Below are 20,787 nucleotides of genomic sequence, written 5' to 3'. Positions count from 1 at the left end.
AGCTGATACAAAGAGCCCCACGCAGCTGGTGCTCAGAAAACCTTAGCCCCTCTGTATGCATACAGTAAGTATTTAATATGTGCTTATGGACTTGAAATGGCTATTGAGAAATTTAAAAGGAACAAGAAACAGCAGGCCCATGGGGGTCCTTCCATCAGGATGGAAGGGGGACACCTTGGCCATCCCAAGCCCAGGACCCTCACTGGGGCTAGACCGCCCTGCAGAGAGGCTCCTTACTCTGCCTTGCAAACTGTGGCCCAGGGAGCCTGGGGCTCCTCAAGGTGCCTGTAGGGCAAGAGGGGGGGTGGGGGGCCGGCAGGTGAGCTCACGGCTCCAGCCTCTACCAGAGTAGCACCGCACTTAACTAGTTAGAGTCCTTTGAGAAATGTGACCTGCTGCTAGAAGTAATCTGACTGCTTGTTTCTCAGTGAAGAATATAAAGCTCAGAGAGGCCCAGGGACAAGGACCCAGCCTGTTGGAGCTTCGGAAACCTCTTCAGGGTGTTCCTTATTGCCTGTGGCAAGGAAGATGGGATGGGGGACACAACTCATCCTCAGGTGATAACAACACCCAGACTGAGCCTGCCCTTCCCTAGCTTTATCGTTATCCTGCCCCCACCCAGTTGCAGAGCAAACTGCTGCTAGCCCCACAACTCAGGGGGAAGGTCACTTCCTCCAGCAAGCCTGCCCTGACCCCCAGGTTAAGTCTGCTGCCCCTATTCTGTCTCGCACAGCTTCTAATCTGCCCCACTTCTAAAAGATACACCATCTTTAGATCCAGCCCCTCATGATGGGTTGCCCTGGAACCGTCCATCAACCTTGAGTCCCTGGCACCCACCCAGTGCCAGCACATAGAGTGGGTACTGGATAACTGCCAGTGGAAAAAAGGAATGAAGTAGAGCCTCTGTTTTCCTCATCTATAGAATGGGTAAATACTACCTCCCAGGATAAGAAAAATGAACAGGGTCCCTCTCATGCTGTCCTGGGCAGGTTCCGAAGTCAAGCAGCCAGGCAGCCATTACCCATCAGTTTCCCCAGCCATGGCAGAGCCACATCTCAATGAGCAAAGACTGGAGCAGTCCATGTGAGTCCCTTACCAAGACCCCAGAGCCCTCACCCAGCAGAGGGGACTTCCTGGCCAGCAGTTTCCCAGCATTAGTGTTTATTTAGGATTTGCAGAGAAGGGAATAACACAAAAGTACTTCAAAGCACTCTATAGAGCAGATGGGACCGTGAAGCCCTGGGAAGCCAATCAGCGGTCCCATAGATGGCCCTAAACTGACCCAGGACCTATGAAGGGCTGCTCCTGATGAACTCATTAGCCTGTGGCTGAGGCCAGGCCCAACACATACGGGCACTCCTCTACCTCCCGGCGCTGCTAAGCAACAACTGCCTGCACCCCTACTGAACAGCTGAGAACTTGAGGTTCACAATGGTGGGGGCAGAGCTGGGATCCCCACCCAGTCTGACTCCAGAGGAGCCACCAGTGCCAAAAAGAATCTGAGCCAAATATGAATACACATCTCAAATCCTCAGTTCTGTTCCACTCAGCCCTGACAGTGGGGCTGGAGTGTTGGGAAGCACAGCCTGCAGAGAGGCACTAGAGGCGCATGTCCACAAACCATCCTCCCAACTCTGCATAAAAGCACACTCCCGCCCTGGCCGGTTGGCTCAGTGGTAGAGCGTCGGCCTGGCGTGCAGATGTCCCGGGTTCGATTCCCGGCCAGGGCACACAGAAGAAGCGCCCATCTGTTTCTCCACCCCTCCCCCTCTCCTTCCTCTCTGTCTCTCTCTTCCCCTCCCTCAGCTGAGGCTCCATTGAAGCAAAGATGGCCCGGGCGCTGGGGATGGCTCCTTGGCCTCTGCCCCAGGCGCTGGAGTGGCTCTGGTCGCAACAGAGTGACGCCCCGGAGGGGCAGACCATCGCCCCCTGGTGGGCAGAGCGTCGCCCCCTGGTGGGCGTGCCGGGTGGATCCTGGTCAGGCGCATGTGGGAGTCTGTCTGACTGTCTCTCCCCGTTTCCAGCTTCAGAAAAATACAAAAAAAAAAAAAAAAAAAAGCACGCTCCCACATGACCAGGCAGTGGTGCAGTGGGTAGAGCGTCGGACTGGGACGCGGAGGACCCAGGTTCAAAACCCTGAGGTCCCCAGCTTGAGCGCTGGCTTGAGCAAGGGGTCACTCACTCTGCTGTAGCCCCCTGGTCAAGGCACGTATGAGAAAGCAATCAATGAACAACTAAAATGCTGCAACGAAGAATTGACACTTCTCATCTCTCTCCTTTCCTGCCTGTCTATCCCTATCTGTCCCTCTCTCTGTCTCTCTCTGTCACAAAAGAAAAAAAAAGCACACTCCCATCTCCTCACAGGGAGTCAGCCCAAGGAGCCCCAGCAAAAACTGCAGTCTCTTTGCAGCCACCAGTCCTGTGCATCCAGGGTTCCCAGGCTGAGGGGGAACAGCCCCACGACATCAAGGACAGCCCACGACATCAATATTTCATGGACAGCTCCCTCCTGGCCTCCGATTTTGTTTTCAATTGTCATGAAACAATTCAGAATTTCCAACTCAGGGCTAATAGGCTGCTGTCAGCCAGAGCAGGCAGGGGTAATTATTTTAAAAGCTTCCGACAGGGCTGTTCACTGCACTGGCTCCCCAAACTGTCTGTCTGCAGTAGTGGCTGTGCCCACTCAGGCCCTGAGCACCCTGCCCCACCATGCAGCAAGCAGACATCTGGAAGGCTGTTGATGCATTGGCCACGGAACTGAGAAGATGGGAGAGACAGACCAGGCTTACAGAAGGGTACACTGAGGCCCTCCAAGGGGCATCTCTAGAAAGACAGGGGCCATAACTTTCATATTTCCCACACCACACCAAGTGGTGGTCTTCTGTGCTCACAGTGGACAGAAAAATTGACAGACAAAGAAGAGAATGGATGGAGTGGTGAAGTGCATGAAGTCACAGTAATCTGCTCCTCCCTCACCTCCTCAAATCCATCCTCCACTCAACAGGCAGAGTGATCTTTCTAAAATACACATCTGACCAGACCTCTCACTGTCTAAACCTGCTGCTCCTCTTTGCCTTCAGGATAACATCCCGCCCACCCAACAGGAATTAGAAAGCCCTGTGGTATCTGGTTCCCACTTAGTGCGCCAATTTCCTCTTCCCCCAGCCTCTGCCTTCCCACCTGCCCAGGAGCTATCCCAGGGAGGGAGGTTGGGGTAAAAAACTGTTCCAGGTAAATTTAAGGCCTGTATGACACTCCAGGTCCTTCAGCGCCAGTCTGCAGCTTTCCTCTTCAGCACTGTGCTCCAAATATATTTATGTGTTGGTGTGTCTGCCTCTGGCTCCACCCAGATGAGCAGGAGCCAGCCATCTTCGCACCTCTGCCATCACAGGCACAGAGCATACTCTCTCTTAACTTTTGTTGACCTGACAGGGGCCAGTCCTGGAACATCCCAGACCAGGGCTCTTTCTACTATTCCAGTGCAAAAAAAGCATCCAAATGGTTTCTATTTTTGTTTTGGATGCTGGGAAGGTCAGAGTACAATAAAAAAAAAAATGATGACATAAATGAATACCTTACCTAGTCCTAGGGGTCCCTCTCTAAATTTACAGCCTCTAACTCCCTCCTCACAGACAAAAAAAGGAAGTATAAATAGACATCCTCCCTTGCTCTGGGGATCCATCCCTATATGTGAGTCAATAGATTCTGAACCACCTCTCAGACTTTCGGATAGCCCTCCACCTCTCCCCATGGATGAGTGCAGGAACAATCCTAAAGGATTTCAGACTCTTACAACAAAGCCAATGCCTCCCTATCACTTTGGGTTTGGTTTTGTTTTTTAATTTATCAATTTGAGAGAGAGAGAGAGAGAAACAAAAATATCAATCTGCTCCTGTTTGTGCCCTGACCAGGGATCGAACCCACATCTTTGTGTATTGGGATGACACTCTATACAACCAAGCTATCTGGCCAGGGCAGACCCCAACACGTTGGCATGGACTTCCTACCAAAATTCAACAGTTCCCTGAGAACCCTCACAGGGCAGGGACTTCTTTGTAAACCAACCCACTCCCTGCCACCTGCAGTTCAGAGACCTTATTCCAGGTCAGCAGCCAGTATTCTTGAGGGAGTGTTGTGAGTACAGTATTCCTTAAGATGGTGAAGCTACCCATTTCACCCTTCTGGGGTGGAACCTGTGACTCTTGCCTGGCCAATCATAGTCCTGATCCATTCTTTCCCACAAAGTGATTGGTCATCGGGGCATGTGAGCTGCACCTACCCAATCAGCATAACCAAATACCTTTGCCCACCCTAAGGAGGGCCCTGTGGTAGGCAAAAGAGGATGAGGCCCTACTACCAATCTTACAAGTAGTAGGGGTAACAAGTTTTAATCAATTATTATGCAAATGTTGCTTTCAATGCTATTGCAATAACAGCTATGAAGGGAAAGGACAATCTCTCTATGTTTACTAAATACTGAGATTAAAAATGCTGTCTGAAGCACTGTTAGCCTTTCTGCATAAATATGGCTGAGGACATTTGCCCATTATGTTTTATGTGAACCCATGTCACAAATTCAGCTCAGACTTCTGCATTAGGAGGAACAACTTCTGATTAGAGGAATGTGTGAGCCAATTTTGCTGACCTTTTTTGATTAGGTACCTGGAAGCTAAAATGATATGCAAAACTGTGTTACTTCTTCTGTTCCTGGTTGACCCAACTCCAACCTTCCTCTTTCTGATGCCTGATCCCACTGCCTTCAAAGTGGAAAGGTATGTGCCCCAAGATGTCAAGATCTAAAGGGAAATTGTAAAAATTGTTTTTAAAAGAAGTAAAAATAAGATCATAAAAAGCTTGTTTGATCCACCTCAGTTCACCCAGAATTTCCAGGCCAGGTCCTGCTCCCACCCCAGCAGCCTGTCCAGTGGCCTTGCTCTGAAACTTCCTAGGAGCCAAGCAGGGACAAGGGTCAGGTCTGCTAAATCAGGGGAAGGGCCTGCTTCCACTGCATCCTGACCCCTCTGGAGAAAGAAGGCAGCAGAAATGAGAGCAAACTGTTTTAAAAAGCAAAGCAGCCTAACAGGTATCATCATGAACTGTGAGCCCTGGCTGCCCACCCCCACACAAGGCCACACCCTTTACCGCCACCATCTCACAGATTTCTTAATGTGGTGGAAACTTATTATTCTCCCATTTCACAGGCAGGAAAGCTGAGGCGGGGAAAGCTTATGTGACTTGCCCAAGGCCACACAGCTAGTAAAACACACAGACAAAATTCTAATTGTGTTCATCGGGTCTCAGAGGCAGCTTTTTGGCACCACAGCCTCTGCCTGGGAACGTGGGCATATGGAGACTCATCCCAGTCACCATTTGGAACAAAACCAGGAAAATTGCTGGTGTGCAGGGATAGGAAGGTGCAATTTCCTAACATAAATGCCAGAGTGAAAGGCATTCTAGCTAGGCTCCTGCCCGGGGGGGGGAGGGTGCGGGGGGGGGGGGGCAACATAGTAAGGGCCCAGCAGTTGTTTTTATGCCAGAAGAGGCCTGAGCACCTGGGGTGTGGGGGAAGGCTGCCTAAGACAAGGTCAGAAGCAACTCAGCTTAGCAGCCCTCAGGGCCAGCCCCACCAACAGACCTGTTTCACACATAAAACAGCCCTTGTGGCAACAGGAGAAGCAGAGGATAGAATTCCAGAAGTGCAATGTCCAAGCCCACATTTCTGCCAGCAGCCCCAGGTCCAGGTCTGAAGTTGCAGGACTCAGGAACTGGGTTCTTAACCCTTCTGATGCTTTGTGCACCAAGCCACACCCACCCACCTGAGAGGTGTTCTCGCTATTGTTGAGATTAGAGGAGAAGCTTTGGAATCCCCCAACATCAGGACATCAGGACTGGAGTGCAAGAGCCACCTTTTAGGGCCTGAGCACAGTAGCGTCTACTGGCTTGGGTCAGGCCCACTTGTAATTTGGGTGTTCAGAGGGGGTCCCGAGTCTCCGCTGGCCCGGGAGCTGCGGGTGTGCGGGTGAGCCAGGGGCCTGGTCCGGCACTGGGCCGTGGCCTCTCCTGCAGCAGCTGTCAGGGAGAAACAGGCAGGGAGGCGCTGCCAGTGACAGCACCTCATGAAACATTGATGCCGGGCCACCGCACTGCCATCTCCTGGCACCTTGAGCCAAAGCTGCAGCCCCAGAGCCCTGTGGCGACTAGTGCACAGGCCCCCTGCTCCTGTGACCCTAATGGACTGACCCACTGGACTTGAGCCTCATCCCATGTGCCCAGCAGCAGCAAACTCAGAATGGCCACTTGCGGAAAGCAGGAACCCATTTGGCCACTTGGTTTCCCCCACAAGGCTTCAAGCCTCCGTTACCTGGCCATGGGCAACATTGAAGAACAGTCATCTGCGGGTGGGCACTCCCCCTAAGTCTTGCCCACCTCCCAGTGGCCACTAGCCAAGGACAGGCCAATGGGGCCACATGGATCACATCTTCCCCATGCCAGGGCCAAGAAGGGTGGCTGCTGGAAGGTGTGCAGGTGAGAGGCTGGACCAGGGGCCACAGAGGCATCTGTCCTCTAGTGCGTTGGTCTCCTCTTTCCTTATCAACCCAGCCTCTGAAAGGAGGATGGGGGGCAGGGAAAGGGATTCTCCAAGCGAAGCAGGTCGAGTGGTTGCCACTCCCCAATAACACACACCACACCACCACCACCACCACCACCAGCAGCCCTGGGGTCTGTCCTCAAACCTTCTTGGTTGCCAAGCTCTGCGCCACGGCCTCTCCTTGCCAACATGCAAGACCAGCTCCCTCCCGCAAGCTGAGCGGAAAGTGGAAAAGGTCGAATCTCTTGACTGTCACCTGGCAATACCCAAGGAAATTCTGACCAGACCCCGACTAAACAGAGATCGGACTGGGACCCTCAGGCGCCAGGTGGGATACTGAGCCCAAAGGAGAGAAAGTGCACCGGGCCAGGCCGGACCCGCCTCAGCTTCGTCCGCATGCAGCCGGGCCCCTCTGTGCGCGCAGTCCCAGAACGCGCTCGCCAGCCTCAGGCCCAGGCCGCCAGCCGAGCGGACCCCTGCCTGAGCCCTGAGGGAGGCCTGGACCCCTAGCTGGCGGGACTGCGCTGCCCCCACCCTGCTAGTCCAGGCGAGTGCCTCGCTTCCCCTCCCCCCTTCCCGCCTCCCCGGCCGGTGTCCCCGCCTTCCCCGCGGGCGACGGGGCGGCGGCGGGAGGAGCAGGCCCTGCCGAAGCAGCCCGGACCTTGCACGCGGGGATGTAGCGAACCAGCGGGGGTGAAACTGAGCGCGGAGCTGGAGACGCAGCTGGAGCCGAGGCCCCGGCCAGAGTTGAAACCTAAGCCGAAGTCAGTGGCGAGAGAACCCAGAAGCCCACGAGCCACACACACAGCGCAGCCCGGGTGGGGTAAGAGTCGCTGGGCTAGGGATGTTGGGTCTCCGCGGTGTTGGCGCTCAGGAGGGTGGTGGCCGGGTTCCGCGCAGTTTGCTCGGGGCTTACATGGGGTCCAGCCGGTGGTGCGGAACTAAGCGCATCGCGCGGAAGGCCAGGCGCCATCGGCGCAGCGCGAGGAGCTCATCCTGCGCCCAGCGCACGGTCGCAGCTGCCGTCGCCGGATGCTACTTCAGCTAACCCGTGGGCCAACCTCATGCTTGGGCCCCGGGCACCCCAAGAGGACAACAGCTTCGAGAGCGCGGGCCCCAGCCCTGCGAAGGGCACAGCCCTGGACGCCTTTCGCAGCCCCTCGTGGCGGCACGAGCCTCTGGGGACCTTTGGGAGAAAGGGCTGGCGAGAGGGCCGCCCGTCACGCACGGGAAAAGGGACCCCAGCACGAACGGATGCGATGGCCCCTCGGCAGGCCGGGGGACTTCGGCCTTAGCTTCGTGTCAAGAGGGTATTTTTCTTAAACGAAACTGCTTCATTCGTTCCCTTGTTCGTTCGGGCAGCCACGCCACAGAAAAGCCACAACCATGGGCCACAGCCCCTGCGCTATCCGCCGTGGACCCCGATGTCCCGCCGCAGTGCTGCGAGGCGCCCTCAACCCCGCGACCAGTGTCGCTGGCACAGGTCGGGCATTACCTTACTCTAAGAGAAACCCCAAATGCTCTTTGCAAAATCCAATAAAGACACCCCCGCGGCTTCTTCAGGTTGCAGTTGTTGATGCAGGGTTCCCGAGCATACAGCCGCTTCTCTAGACCCGGGTCTGGAATTCTAAAATTGACCAGCTTCCTGAATCTGAACGGATTCGGCAGTGCTAAAGCGAGAGCACCGCAGCCGGCATCTCAGAAATGGGAACCCAGGCTGGAATCCTGGTTCCAAGGTTTCCCTATTTAGGGATTCCCTTAATCTAAAAAATATTTAAGTCCACTTTTCTGAGAAAGTAAGGCTGGTGTTCTCTTGGCATCCCAGTGTGCTCTGACAGCCACCAGCACCAGTGGGAGGCAATCCCAGGTTGCTGTCCACTTGGTGAAGGGTACAAGTCTACAGAACGACAAGGCTACAGGCAGCAGGGGCAGCACAGAAGGGGACTTGCTGGCTCCCTGACCTTTTTTCAGGCTGCTGTGGGAATCCTGATCTCTACTGGGTAAAGAAAGAGGTGGACTGGGACAGTGAGACCAGGCTGCCCCGACACTCGGACATAGAGGTGGCATTTGCTCACCTTTCAACTTGGCTCAGAGTGCCCTTTCTCTCAGCAAAGCTGCTACTGGGAAGAGGAGAGTGTAATACTGCTAAAGCGGACCCTCTGCTCCCGAGCTGTGTGACCAGCAACTGTCACTTTCTTAGCCTTCTCTTCTGCTAGGCTCAGCGGTTCTCAGGAATCAAATAGCAACCAGTGGACTCCGGTGAGCCAGAGCAGGGAGATCAGATCGATGGGCCCTCACCAGCTGCAGACAGAGAGTTCTGACCATGGTCCCATTGGCACCCCACCTAGCCATCCTGCCTGAATACATCCCAGCTCTCTCCCCACCAGGGCAGGCTGCGGAACCCCAGTGGACAGAAAACTTCTGGCTGGGGTCCTCTGAAGCCTAAAGAATCCAATGGCATTGTTCCCAGTGCCTACCTGAATATCTCTTCCCCACCCCCCAGCCAGTAATTGTTTGCATTCAAAGAAATAAAAGCTTTTTTATTGAGGAGGGGGTCTAGGACCAAGCGGATGGCAGTAGGTGGTCCCAGCTACACTCCCAAAACTGGGTTTTCTAGTTTAAACTTCTTCAAGGCCTAAGAGGCTTAGGGCTGGAATGTCCCAGAGAGTCATGGATGGCCCTGGGGGCAAGCTGTGGCACATTCCTTCTCTTTCCCTAAAATCCCTTGATTCTTATTTGAAGATTAGGACAAGGTACCCCCAAGAGTGGGTGGAAGGATAACCCTCCATGAGGACCCTCCAACCACCCTTCCCAAATAGAATTTCTAAACCATCTTGGGCGCAGAGTCTGTTTTGAGTCAGCCCAGCCTCAGTAAGGGTCCCTATAGCGACTGCTTCAACCACCGCTGCTGCCCAGGCTCCTCTCTGCTCACCCAGCTAGGGCTCTAAGGCTCTAAGCCCCAACTTTCCTGAAAGTTACAAAATCATTGCTAGCTCTGTGTGGCCTGGAGGGATAGAGACTAGGACACATGGTTTCATCTCCAGTAAGTCCCTTCCTCTCCTCCCTCCATGTCCCATTGTCAAGTGAGCTGGAGGCTGAAGCAGCAGACAGGGATTGCTGTGTCCCATGTCAAATGGGACTGAGGCACAGCGCAGGTCAAACCTTGCCCAAGATCACACAACAAAGCTAGGGGAACACTGGACCCCTTCTCTTACTCCTGAAAGAGAGCTACCTCCTGGTGTGTGTGTGTGTGTGTGTGTGTGTGTGTGTGTGTGTGATTTGTGAGAGTGCAAGAAGCCCCTACCCTGCCTGGGATAGTGGCCAGCAGAAGGTGTGGCTGGGGAAAAAGAGAGGGAGCATCCAAGTCCCTTCTCAGCCAGGGGCCCCTGCTCATTCAGCGCTGCCTGAGTCCAGCAGAGTGGACTCCCCAGGGCAGTCCCCAAGAGTCTCAGCCCCTCTCTGGGGCTCACGGCCCTGGAGATATGGAGCATCACCACAGTAGTCTCAGGGCCTTTCCATCCACAAAGCAGGCATCAATATTTCCAAATATAGAGTATTGTGACTGCTTAGAGTCCTGCCAGAAGCTTGAGTCCAGAGGGGCACACAGCAGGTGCTCAATAATTACATTAAATCCATCAACAATGAGTGGTGCAAGCCCATCTGACTGAATAACTAAAGCTGCAGAGGCACAAAACAGTATCCATCCATGGAAGGCCTGACCCTTCAGACCCTCTAGGGAATGGAAAAGCTGTGATCCTCATGATCCAGAGGCCTGGCTGTGTGTACACATATGTGACTGACTGTACTCGGCACTCCTGTGTGTGGATTCAGTGAGTATGTGTGTCTGTGTGTTTACAGCACACCTGTGTGGGTATGCAGTACATATGTATGCATACATGCTCCCGTGCCCTGGGTAGCATGTTGTACTCTGAGCATAAAAGCAGCTACAAGGTAGTAGGTGAATGGGCACTCCCTGGTATGCTGCACCACCTGGATACCTCCTTGAAAGGAGGCCAAGAACTGTAGTAAAAGATGGGGCTTAGAGCAAATGTGGCAAATGCTAGGCAACCATACCTCACCGTGTCCCCTTCCTACCCCCTCCCCACATACACACACACCAAGTTTGCTTTCATCCCCGGTGTCTCAACTTAAAGAAACTTCCCTTTGGGAAGAAAGGGCAGTAATAGCTAAGACTTCCCAACCCCAACTCCTAGATGCATATGGCCTCAGCTCAGACCTTGCCCCCTGTGCTCACAAGCACCCCATAAGAGTGGGCCAGGTCCTTCTCCCAGGGCCCAGAGCTGTGGGCCTTGGGGTGAGACCGAGGGAGTGGGTGGCAGGTCTGGTTCTACTCTGCGCCTGCCTTGCCCTTGCAATCCTCACCAAGGAGCTCAGCCTGGGGCTGCACTCTGATGGGGAGGGCAGTGCCCAAAGCGCATCCCAGACACTGACAGTCTGCATGTTCACTCCCAAGCAGAGACACCCCCACCCCAGAAGAACATGAGGATGCACTGGTGGTGTTTCTCCCCCAGGCTGCTGTCCAACCCAGTGCTGCTCCTGTCTGGTGGAACTGGTCAGCAGGTGAGGAGCAGAGGGCAGCCTAGGGTCCAGCTGTGGCCAGAAAAACAGGTCAGGGTCGCACCCTGTCACATCAGCTGTCACCTATTTACTCAAGGCTCTGGGGTCTAGGGGCCAGTTAACAACTGTTGAGCAAAATCCTTCAACAAACTTCACTGAAGAAGTTGGACTCAAGGAGGGGACCATTCTTGGCGGTGGGGAGGGAATGTCTTTGCCTGTGCGCAGGAGAAGAAGCTCCAATGTAGGCTTCCTGGGCTGCAGGCCCAGGGTTGGGAAACTGCAGTCACCTGGCCTGTCAGGCCTGTGCCTGCAGCTCTGGGAAGCCAAAGTGGAGGCCCCAGGAGGTTAGAAACGTACTCTAAAGGGGGCAGAGACCCATCCTGTGACTGCCAAGGCCCCAACCTGGTGGATTTGGCCAGACGGTTAAAGGTGCAAAACCAGGGGAGAGAGCCCTACAGTAGAGGCTGCAGAGCCTGGCGGGGCTCTCGGGGTCTCCTGCTGTACTCGCCAGCGGCCTGGAGCCAAAAGAAACGTTTCGTCTGATTAGAAGCCATCAGTTCTATTCCAATCCCGGAAAATTGACTGCGGTGCAGAGGCGGGGGCCTAAGAAGCAGCCTTGGGGGAGAGGGTCCAAGCTAATTAGGAGGCAGCATCCGGGGGCGCATTAGAGCACAGGCTGCTGTCACTCAGCCGGGCTCAGGTCCCAGGAGAAGAGGCCGAAGAAGGAGGGGCCGTCGGCTCCTCGACGAGGACGCTTCTAGGGTCTGGCAGGACGGGCCCTGGGCTCTGCCCCTGCCCTGGCGCTCGTTAGCTCTTAGGTGCCCGCTCGGTACGATCTTGCTCAGAGAACAGTCACACATCCTGAGCTGTTCTCGCCCCGGGGGCTGGGGACTTCTCAGCCCAAACAGGAGTTGATTCTGAACGAAACAAGTCATTTGGGGCTCGAGGTGGGCACGAGCCGCGCGGGACTTGCAGGCCAGACGCATTTCTTTTGTGCGGCCGAGGGAGAGCTCGGTGTGTCACCGGGGAAGGAGGGAGAGGCGCGGCGAGGCCGCGGGGGGTGGGGGGAGGGGACGGGGAGGCGGCGGGAAGGTGCCTGGGAGGAGGAGGGCGCGGGCAAGCCGGGGAGGGAGGGCGGCGGCGCGGGCGGCTCGGGGCTGAATTCCGCCCGCGCTCCCTCGCTCGCTCGCTCCCTCCTCCCCAGCCCCCTCCCACCCAGGCCCACCCCACCCACCACCCCTGGCGCAGGGACTGCTGGAACTTGGCGGTGCGCGTTATCGCTTCAAGATAGATTCTGCCGGCACCGTCCGGAGCCTTAGAAACCGGCCCCGGATCGGCAGCCGGGGCCGGGCGGGCGGCTGAGGCCCGAGCGGCGGGAGCGGAGCGCGAAGCCGGGCACCCGGTCGCGAGAAACCGCTGCTGCTGCCGCCCGCCTGGCCCCGCAGCCGCAGGCGGTCCATGGGGCAGGCGCGGCAACGTTGCGGGCGCGGGCAGCCCTGAGGGGCGGTCGCTTAGGCACTGCGCTCTTGTCCCTGCAGGTCGCAGCCAGGGCGGCCGGGCGCGCCCAGCCCCGGCCCCGACCCCTGGAGCGCCCGCCGCGGTCCCCGCCTCCATGGACGCCTTCAAGGGGGGCATGAGCCTGGAGCGGCTGCCGGAGGGGCTCCGGCCGCCGCAGCCACCGCCGCACGACATGGGGCCTGCCTTCCACTTGGCCCGCGCCACCGATCCCCGCGAGCCACTCGAGAACTCCGCCAGCGAGTCGTCCGATACCGAGCTGCCAGGTAAGCGTGGCTCCCCGCAAGGCGCACACGGAGTCTACCCCGGTGCAGGGCGCAGGAGCGGGGCCTAGCCTCCGCGCCTCGCGTTGGGACCTTTCCTTTTCTCATTCTCCATCTGACGGTGAACGTGGAATTTTACACGCTTTATGAGGCGGACATTTAGTGCTTTACGAAGGCACTTCCATGCATCCCCCACGCGCCATGAGACCGGCAGAAGCGTGAATATACGACCCGAGGGGCGGACTGACAGCCCCTCTTGATAAGGAGCAAATAGGACGGGGGGTAAAAATAGGTTTGCCTAGTTGGGTGCCATGGGGCCGCTCTGACCGAAGGAAAAGAGCACGTCGAGAAGGGAATGTGGCGGCGGGTGAGGGAAAAGTACCCAGGGAGACAGACGGCGTGACAGCCTGACAGTGGGTGACAGATTGAGAAAGGGATACCAAAGAGAAGGGGTGGTGGTAAAGGTCATAAAACAAACTCGGGGCAAAGGGGCGACAACCTGAAGGAAAATGGAAATAGACTTGAGGACAGCTAGGGAGAACGGGCCGAGGGGTGCGGCTGGGCTTCAAACAGGACCCCTAATCGAGGGATCCCGGCCCCACGTGCGCAGGAAGCCGCCCGACCGCCCAGCCAGGGCCCCGACTCCGCTCGGGGCACGTCTCACTCCGCGCTGCCTTTCTGTTCGAACTCAAGCTTTTCTCCCCACCGGACCGGGTGGGCGGTGAGAGCAGGGAGGCGGCTGATCCCCGGCCCGACCGGACCTCCTGGGTCCCCTGTCAGCTACCACGCTTACCGTCCTAACTCGGCGGCGCCGCCAAGCTCCCCGCGTTCACTTTTTAATCCACCGCCGAGTGTTTCTTTACGCGTTTTAAATCTCTATTTGTTTCTGTTTTGCATCCCTAAGTGACCTATTCTGAGAGGTTCTGTGTGCTTGGCTTTAAAAAAAAAAAGGCTGGACTGTACTTTTGTTTTCAAAGGTTTTAAAGCATGGCCTTTGCTTGATTTTTATTTTTAAAACCCAGAGAAATATATATAGGTTGCTTTTTAAAACCGAATCTATGAAGATAAACAAATTTTTAAGTATTTTTTGATACAGAAAGAATAGGTATATTTCTCTGGAATTTAAAATATCTACATGCATTATTCTTCCGGAGATTTTTAAAAGTCAATCCAAAATGGCGCGTTTCTCGGGTAGATTTTCAAAACCCATTTACAGCGGTGTTATTTTGAGAATTTAAGTTATCTAACTATAGTGTTGTATTGCCCTGAGATTTAAAAATTACTTCTAGAAGGGCATTATTGAGAAGGGGTTAAAAAGCTATCTACAACAGTGCATTGATTTTTAAACCCCAGAGAAGTAAATGCCTGTGTCTGCCTGGAGTTCATATACGTACAACACTATTTATTTAGGGGTGTGTTTCTGGTTTCTTTGCATCTGCTCTGTGTTCCTCCCTGACTATTTTTAAGAGTTTGTGACCTTTCTATGCATTTAGGCATACAGTTGTGAACTTTTTTGGGCTTCTGTGTTTTGCTTCTAAGTTCTTTTTTTTATGTTTCTATGACAGCATGTGTTTTGTGTAGCTCCAAAGGAGAGGCTAGAGCTCCAGGCCACCTAGACAGTCCGTCAGTCTGGGCTGCGGCTGGAGAAATTTTCTGGGCCTTGGGACTTGAGGCCTAGAGCTAAAGCTGAGAACAGGGCTGTCTACCTGCCCACAGGGACTCTGCCACCGCCCTGGGGAAGAGAAAGTGGAGGGGCTGCAGGCCACACTGCCTCATGCTCCACTGGCCAATAGCTTCAGGCTAGAAAAAAATTGATCTTAGTCCAGAAAAGCAGAGACCTCCCTCAAATTTAGACTAACTCTTGAAAAGTGTGTATTTATCAATAACATTAGCAGTAGGGCTCAAGCCTGAGCCAAGCTGGGAGAGCAGACCCTGCCCTGCCAGGAGCCTGGGTCTGCAACTCGGCTCTGAGGCTCTTCTCCAAGCACCCAAACCGGAGGTGACTACTGACAACTAGGCACCCTTGCGGGCTCTTCCCAATGAGAATAATTACAGGGCCCCTGGCGGGAGGTAGGGCCGCCAGCACTGAGGGCAGATTCTTCGATGGAGCCGGGATGGGGTCCAAAGGGGCATAAGCCCGAGGTGACCAGCGCCCTATCCTGCCTGCTTCAGAGAAGGAGCGCAGCGGGGAACCTAAGGGACCCGAGGACAGCGGTGCCGGAGGCGCGGGCTGCGGAGGTGCGGAAGATCCCGCCAAGAAGAAGAAGCAGCGGCGGCAACGCACACACTTCACAAGCCAGCAGCTGCAAGAGCTCGAGGCCACGTTCCAAAGGAACCGCTACCCCGACATGAGCATGCGGGAAGAGATCGCCGTATGGACCAACCTCACGGAGCCGCGCGTGAGGGTGAGCCGGGGGCGCGCAGGCGGTTGCCAGCCGCCTTTTCTGCAGCCCTAGAAAGCCTAGACCCGCACTCAGACTTGCATTCTTTCCCACCACTTCTACCTACTCCCTCCCTCCACCGTAGCAGAATCCACCCTAGGCCACGTCCGCCCAGCTACCGCCAAGCCCTCTGGCCGCTCGCGCCCACGGCTGCTGCCGTCCCAGAGCCCTCTCGCCAGCGTTCTGCCTGACCCTCCGGCTCTACCCAGCCCCAGCCCAAAGGTCTGCGCCCCAGGAAACTTTTCATGCCCTGTAAGGCCCACGGCCTACTCAGATGGGACCACCTTACACAGAGCTGAGGGTTCCCCACTGCTGGCGACCTCAGAGTTGCTGGCGCCTTCCCCAAAAAACGAAAGGGAAAGGCGGGTCCTGCCTGGTAGCCTGCGAACGGGGTGCCTAGGCTCGAGGTCTCAAAAATTCCAGGACGGTGGTCCCATCCGTACCAGCTTCTCCAAATTTTCTGATACTCTTCACCTGACTAGTCCCCAGCCATTCAGCCAGTCAGTAGTTGGACCCTTTCCCCAAATCAGGTCGAGTCCCTTTGGAGACAGAAGGTTTCTGACCAAGACCAGACTGCACCCTACTTCACACACTTTCGTCCCCCGTAAAAGCAAGGCTCTTCTGCCAGAGCAGCAAGAGAACCATTTCTTTTCTAGTGTGCAAATATTTAATCATATTGGGAGCACGTCTCAAGCCAAGCCAAACTCCCACTCGGACTCCGGGCTATAACCCCAGCTTTCACTCCTCCCTCATCAGGCTGGCCGGCCTAATGGGACACGGAGTGAAGACAGGCACTCAGTAATCCTGAACTCACTAATCCTGCCACGCTTGCGGTGGGGTGGGGGTGGAATCAGGCAATGTGGGTGCTGGAGACTGGAGAAAGCTAAGATGCAGGGTCGGGCAAATAGAGCTGGGGAAACTAGGGCCAGGGCTGGAGGACAGCTGGGAAGGGCAGAGGGTATGAGGTGGAAAGGTAGGTGAGGGTCCACCAGGACCAGGAGAGGGGAAAGGAGAGGTTCTTACTAAATTTTGTGAGAGACAGTGGAGGAGATTACAGAAACTAGTAAAAAGTGAAAAATTAAATATTTGCAGAGAAACCTATTTGGTGTATACTTAGGCGGCAGAGAAGAAAAATATTTAAGGGAGGAACAATAGAATCAAGTATTTGAAAAAATAAAGAATCAACTATTAAGAGAAATAGTGAAGGTCGGATATTTGGAAAGGAGAAAAAACTAATTTGGAGAAGAATCAAAATGATAAAAATAGGGGATAACGAAGAAAATGGGCTGTTTGAAAGGGAAGAAAGCCGTTCAGATAGTAGAGCCAAACGAAAATAAACATTTGGGACAGAAATGAGAATATCAAATATTGCCAATAAAGACAGAAACAGACCATGCAAGGAATGAAAAACAGATTGAAGAGTGGAGGGAGGAGTAGAAAAATCCTAAGTTTCAGGGAAGAAAAATACTTTTAGTATTTGAGGGAGAAAATAAAGACGGGCTATTTAGGTGACAGATCCCTATAGGGGCCCGTTTGAGGGAAGAGAGCAGAGATGGCTTGATTCTGAAAAGGGGGGAAAACGAATATTTGTTTAAAAAGCAAAAGAGTGGCCGTATTAGGAAAAGAAAACGGATTTAATTTGGGGAAGAGGATAAAGATCAGAAAAAGGAAAAGACTAGAATTTCCTGGGGACAGGAAACCAATCATTATAGAAAAAAGGCAGGGGCGGAAATATGGAAGAAAAGAAACGGTACTGGAAGAGAAGACAGCAGAACGGAGGGCTGCGGGGGGGGGGGGGGGTGCTTCCCGCCCACTGCAGCCCTGACCCTTGTCCTGCCCCCTTCCTCCAGGTCTGGTTCAAGAACCGGCGGGCCAAGTGGCGGAAGCGCGAGCGTAACCAACAGCTGGACCTGTGCAAGAGCGGCTACGTGCCGCAGTTCAGCGGCTTGGTGCAGCCCTACGAGGACGTGTACGCCGCCGGCTACTCCTACAACAACTGGGCCGCGAAGAGCCTGGCGCCAGCGCCGCTCTCCACCAAAAGCTTCACCTTCTTCAACTCCATGAGCCCGCTGTCGTCGCAGTCCATGTTCTCGGCACCCAGCTCCATCTCCTCCATGACCATGCCGTCGAGCATGGGCCCGGGCGCCGTGCCCGGCATGCCCAACTCGGGCCTCAACAACATCAACAACCTCACCAGCTCCTCGCTTAACTCGGCTATGTCCCCGGGCGCCTGCCCGTACGGCACACCCGCCTCGCCCTACAGCGTCTACCGGGACACGTGCAACTCGAGCCTAGCTAGCCTGCGGCTCAAGTCCAAGCAGCACTCGTCTTTCGGCTACGGTGGCCTGCAGGGCCCGGCCTCGGGCCTCAACGCCTGCCAGTACAACAGCTGACCGCCCAGCCCAGCCAAGCGGGTCGCGCGGCGCGGGGGCGGAGGACGCACGCGGGGTCTCGCTCTCCGCGCCCGGCCTCGCGCCTGCGCAGCCCCCATCTCCCCCACCCCCCTCCGGGTTGGTTTTGTGTTTGCTTTTCCGGATCCCACTCTGCCCTACAAAACCAGACAAAACAAAAAGACGTCGGAGCGAAGTGCCGCGATAAAACGGATGAGTTGCAATTTCCCTCGGGATGGCGCGGGTGGTGTGCGTGCGCTCCCTCGGGCCTCAGCGAGCCACTCCGCGCAGGGGACACGGCGCGGGAGGCGGACGCCGAGGTCCGGCGGCCTGGAGAGGACGTCGTGGTAGCTCGCGTTCCCGCCTCTCTGGATCCGGACTGCGTCGCCGCGCCTGTGAGCTGGAGGCGCGGGCCCCGGGTGCCCGGCTCCAGTCCCGTATGAACCAAGACGCCCCCTCTCGCTGGGCCCGGCCGAGCGTACCTTCGCTCGATCGGGATCCGAGTTGGAGCGGGCGTTGAGCTGGGGATAACGGTGTCTAGCCCGGGACCTGGGACTCGCCGAGGAGCCGCACACGGCCCCGTCGCGCCCCTAAGAGCCGTCACCAGCCCGGCGCCAGGGAAAACCATGATAAGGCTACGGAGCTGGAGGTGGAGCTGGCGGCGTGGACGCGGCAAGAGGATTGGGGTGGGCTTGTCTCCGAGCGCCCCAGCTTCGTCGCAGGTCCAGGCCCCTCTGCTCCGCTCCCGGGCTTTGAGGTGGGTCCCTGGTCCCGGCGCAGAGCCCCCTCCTCACCGCCCACCGTGCAAGAGTCTAGCCGGGAGAGCTCGGGGCGCAGCCGGGGCCCTGCGCCGCGCCCACTTTGCACACCCGCTCTCCGGCCCGCGCCCCTGTTTACAGCGTCCCTGTGTATGTCGGACTGACTGTATAGAATTATAAATCTGTCTATATCGACTTGTCCATGTACGTCTATTAAAACCATAGTACGAGCGTGCTAACCACTGCCGAGCCCTGACTGCTTCTTTCGGCTGAAGAGGGAGTTGGGTGGAAAGGGAACTTCAGCACCGAGGGCCCTGAGGGTAGGAGGGGAGAGTGAAGGCAGACCCCGCCAGGATCCATACCCCACTTCACCCCACCACCATTGTAGAACTGTCTGCTCGGCTTCCGTGAGGACGCTGCCTGGCACTCACCGGCTGGGCTGCTCAGCCTTGCTGTTGTGTGCCCGGACCTCCTCCCAGCCTCCCTCAACACCCAGCCACCGGACTTTGCAGGCTCTTTCTAGGCTGGGTTTGCGATGACCCTGCAGGCTCTTAGGGTGTGCACGACCCTTGTCTGGCCAGAACGTTGGGATGGGACCGCTAAGAGCCTCTTTAGGTCTGGGGTTGCCTTTTCTCCTGTGGGCCGGGCATCCCCTCCTTGGAGCCCTTCTCCAGCTATTCCAGAAGGACTGAGAGTGCTGGACGGGCCAGAGTCTAGCCAGGGCCTCCCTCCTCCTTCTCCTCCACCCATATCCTACCCAGGGGCATGTGGCTTGCCAGAGAAAGTGTCCACCACACAGGACTCACTTCTCACTTCCATCCCAACTTATTGGCGGCTGCCTCCAACTTCCCCAGCTTTTGGAAACTACTGAACAAGACCAGCCTGTAAACTGCCTGTAAAATTCTGCTTTCCTTAAGTAAATCACTTCTAATGGCAAAACAAAATGTTTGCAGCTGCAGTGAGGGAGGGGGAGGGGTTGGTAATTCTGCTTTAGAATCACCTCCTGACAGGAATTGGCACTGCCCTGGAGCTGGACCCGGGCAAGCCCTCGTTGCCAATAGGGTACATCCATAGGCTTAGTCATGAGCTAATAGCTGGAGAGTCCTGTGTACACATTCTCAAACCAGGTCAGCCCTGCTTCTGAGGTCAGGAGTGTTGTTCCTGTTACGCAGATGATGGAACTGAGTCTCTACCACATGATGTAACTGGGCCAACCTCACTCGCAGACAATAGTCTTTCATTCCAAAGCCAGGCATCTTTCCACTGGTCTTCTCACCTTCAGATGAGGCGTGGAAAGGGTCCTTCCTGGAGGGTAGCCCAGCCTGATGCTGTAGGACTTGTAGTGTGGGGTTCTGAGAGGGACGGAGCCAGATACACAGGCTGGAAGAGGGATGTCAGGGGAGGAAAGACAGGGGTAGGGGGCTGGAGCCCAACCACTCCTCCCCCAACAGCTCCAGTCCAGAGTTCCAACCCCTCACTCTTTGGAAACATAAACACAATCACATCTGGACTCAGAGTGCCTTCCCCAGCTTCACACATCTGCCAAGGCCAAGGGGCCCTGGTCTCAGTGGAGGGCAGGAGGCAGGGGAGACCTAGAAGGATGTGGGACTGGAGGGAAGTGGGAGGCAGAGAACCTTCTCCGAAAAGGCCCAGCTCCAGGTGAGAGGAGCTGACCAGGGGCCCTGCTAGAGATTCAGTGTGGCTGTGGGCCACAGGCCAGACAGCTGCAGATGGGTGGAAGGGTAGAAGAAGCCCCAGAATGACCCCATCATTCATCAAGGACCATGGCCAACAAGGTGAGTATAACTCCCAGCCTCAGGCTCCACCCACCTACTCCAACCCAGCTGTTATGTGGCTGGTACAGCAGTTAGTATCCAGCCCTTTCCAGCTGCACCAGGAGGAAGGACTGAGGAGTATGTAGGGCTCTGAAAGCCAAGTCTTCTGAGAAAAGGCAGAAAGCCCTCTCCTGCACTGCCTGCAGAAGAGCAGGGAGAGGGTGTCATTCATTCAGCCAACATTTACTGTGTTCCTGCCCTTGGTGCTAGGAGTTGAGCAGGGGAAAACAGACAAAGTCCCTGCTCTCCCGAACAAGTAAACAAACACATGTATAATTACAAACTGGGTTGAGTGCTTTTGAAGAAAAAGTGCTGTGAGTGAGAAACTGAGAGTCCTGCTTTGAACAGGATGGTCAGGGAAGGCTGTCCTGGTGAGGAGGCTTCTGTCTTCCGCGGCAAGTGCTATCATTTATTGAGC

At 55.6% G+C, this 20,787-nt stretch overlaps 1 protein-coding gene across 2 annotated transcripts; it reads left to right on the top strand.

The window, feature by feature from the left end:
- Window positions 1-6,776: 6,776 nt before the first annotated feature.
- PITX1 (paired like homeodomain 1) lies at window positions 6,777-18,765 on the top strand. 2 transcript variants are annotated; one of them, XM_066272514.1, is made up of 5 exons: window positions 6,777-7,412; window positions 11,064-11,170; window positions 12,706-12,948; window positions 15,118-15,350; window positions 17,237-18,765. In XM_066272514.1, exons 3-5 carry the CDS (start codon window positions 12,780-12,782, stop codon window positions 17,777-17,779), a joined length of 945 nt encoding a protein of 314 aa, XP_066128611.1. In that variant the 5' UTR covers window positions 6,777-7,412; window positions 11,064-11,170; window positions 12,706-12,779; the 3' UTR covers window positions 17,780-18,765. The 2 variants fall into 2 exon arrangements, with proteins under 2 accessions (XP_066128611.1, XP_066128609.1); XM_066272512.1 differs by lacking the exon at window positions 11,064-11,170.
- Window positions 18,766-20,787: the final 2,022 nt, after the last annotated feature.

This window comes from Saccopteryx bilineata, chromosome 4 (assembly GCF_036850765.1).
Source record: "Saccopteryx bilineata isolate mSacBil1 chromosome 4, mSacBil1_pri_phased_curated, whole genome shotgun sequence".
Classification (NCBI taxonomy): Eukaryota; Metazoa; Chordata; class Mammalia; order Chiroptera; family Emballonuridae; genus Saccopteryx; species Saccopteryx bilineata.
The sequence above is the reverse complement of the archived record's forward strand: the minus strand, read 5'-3'. Positions and strand labels throughout refer to the sequence as shown.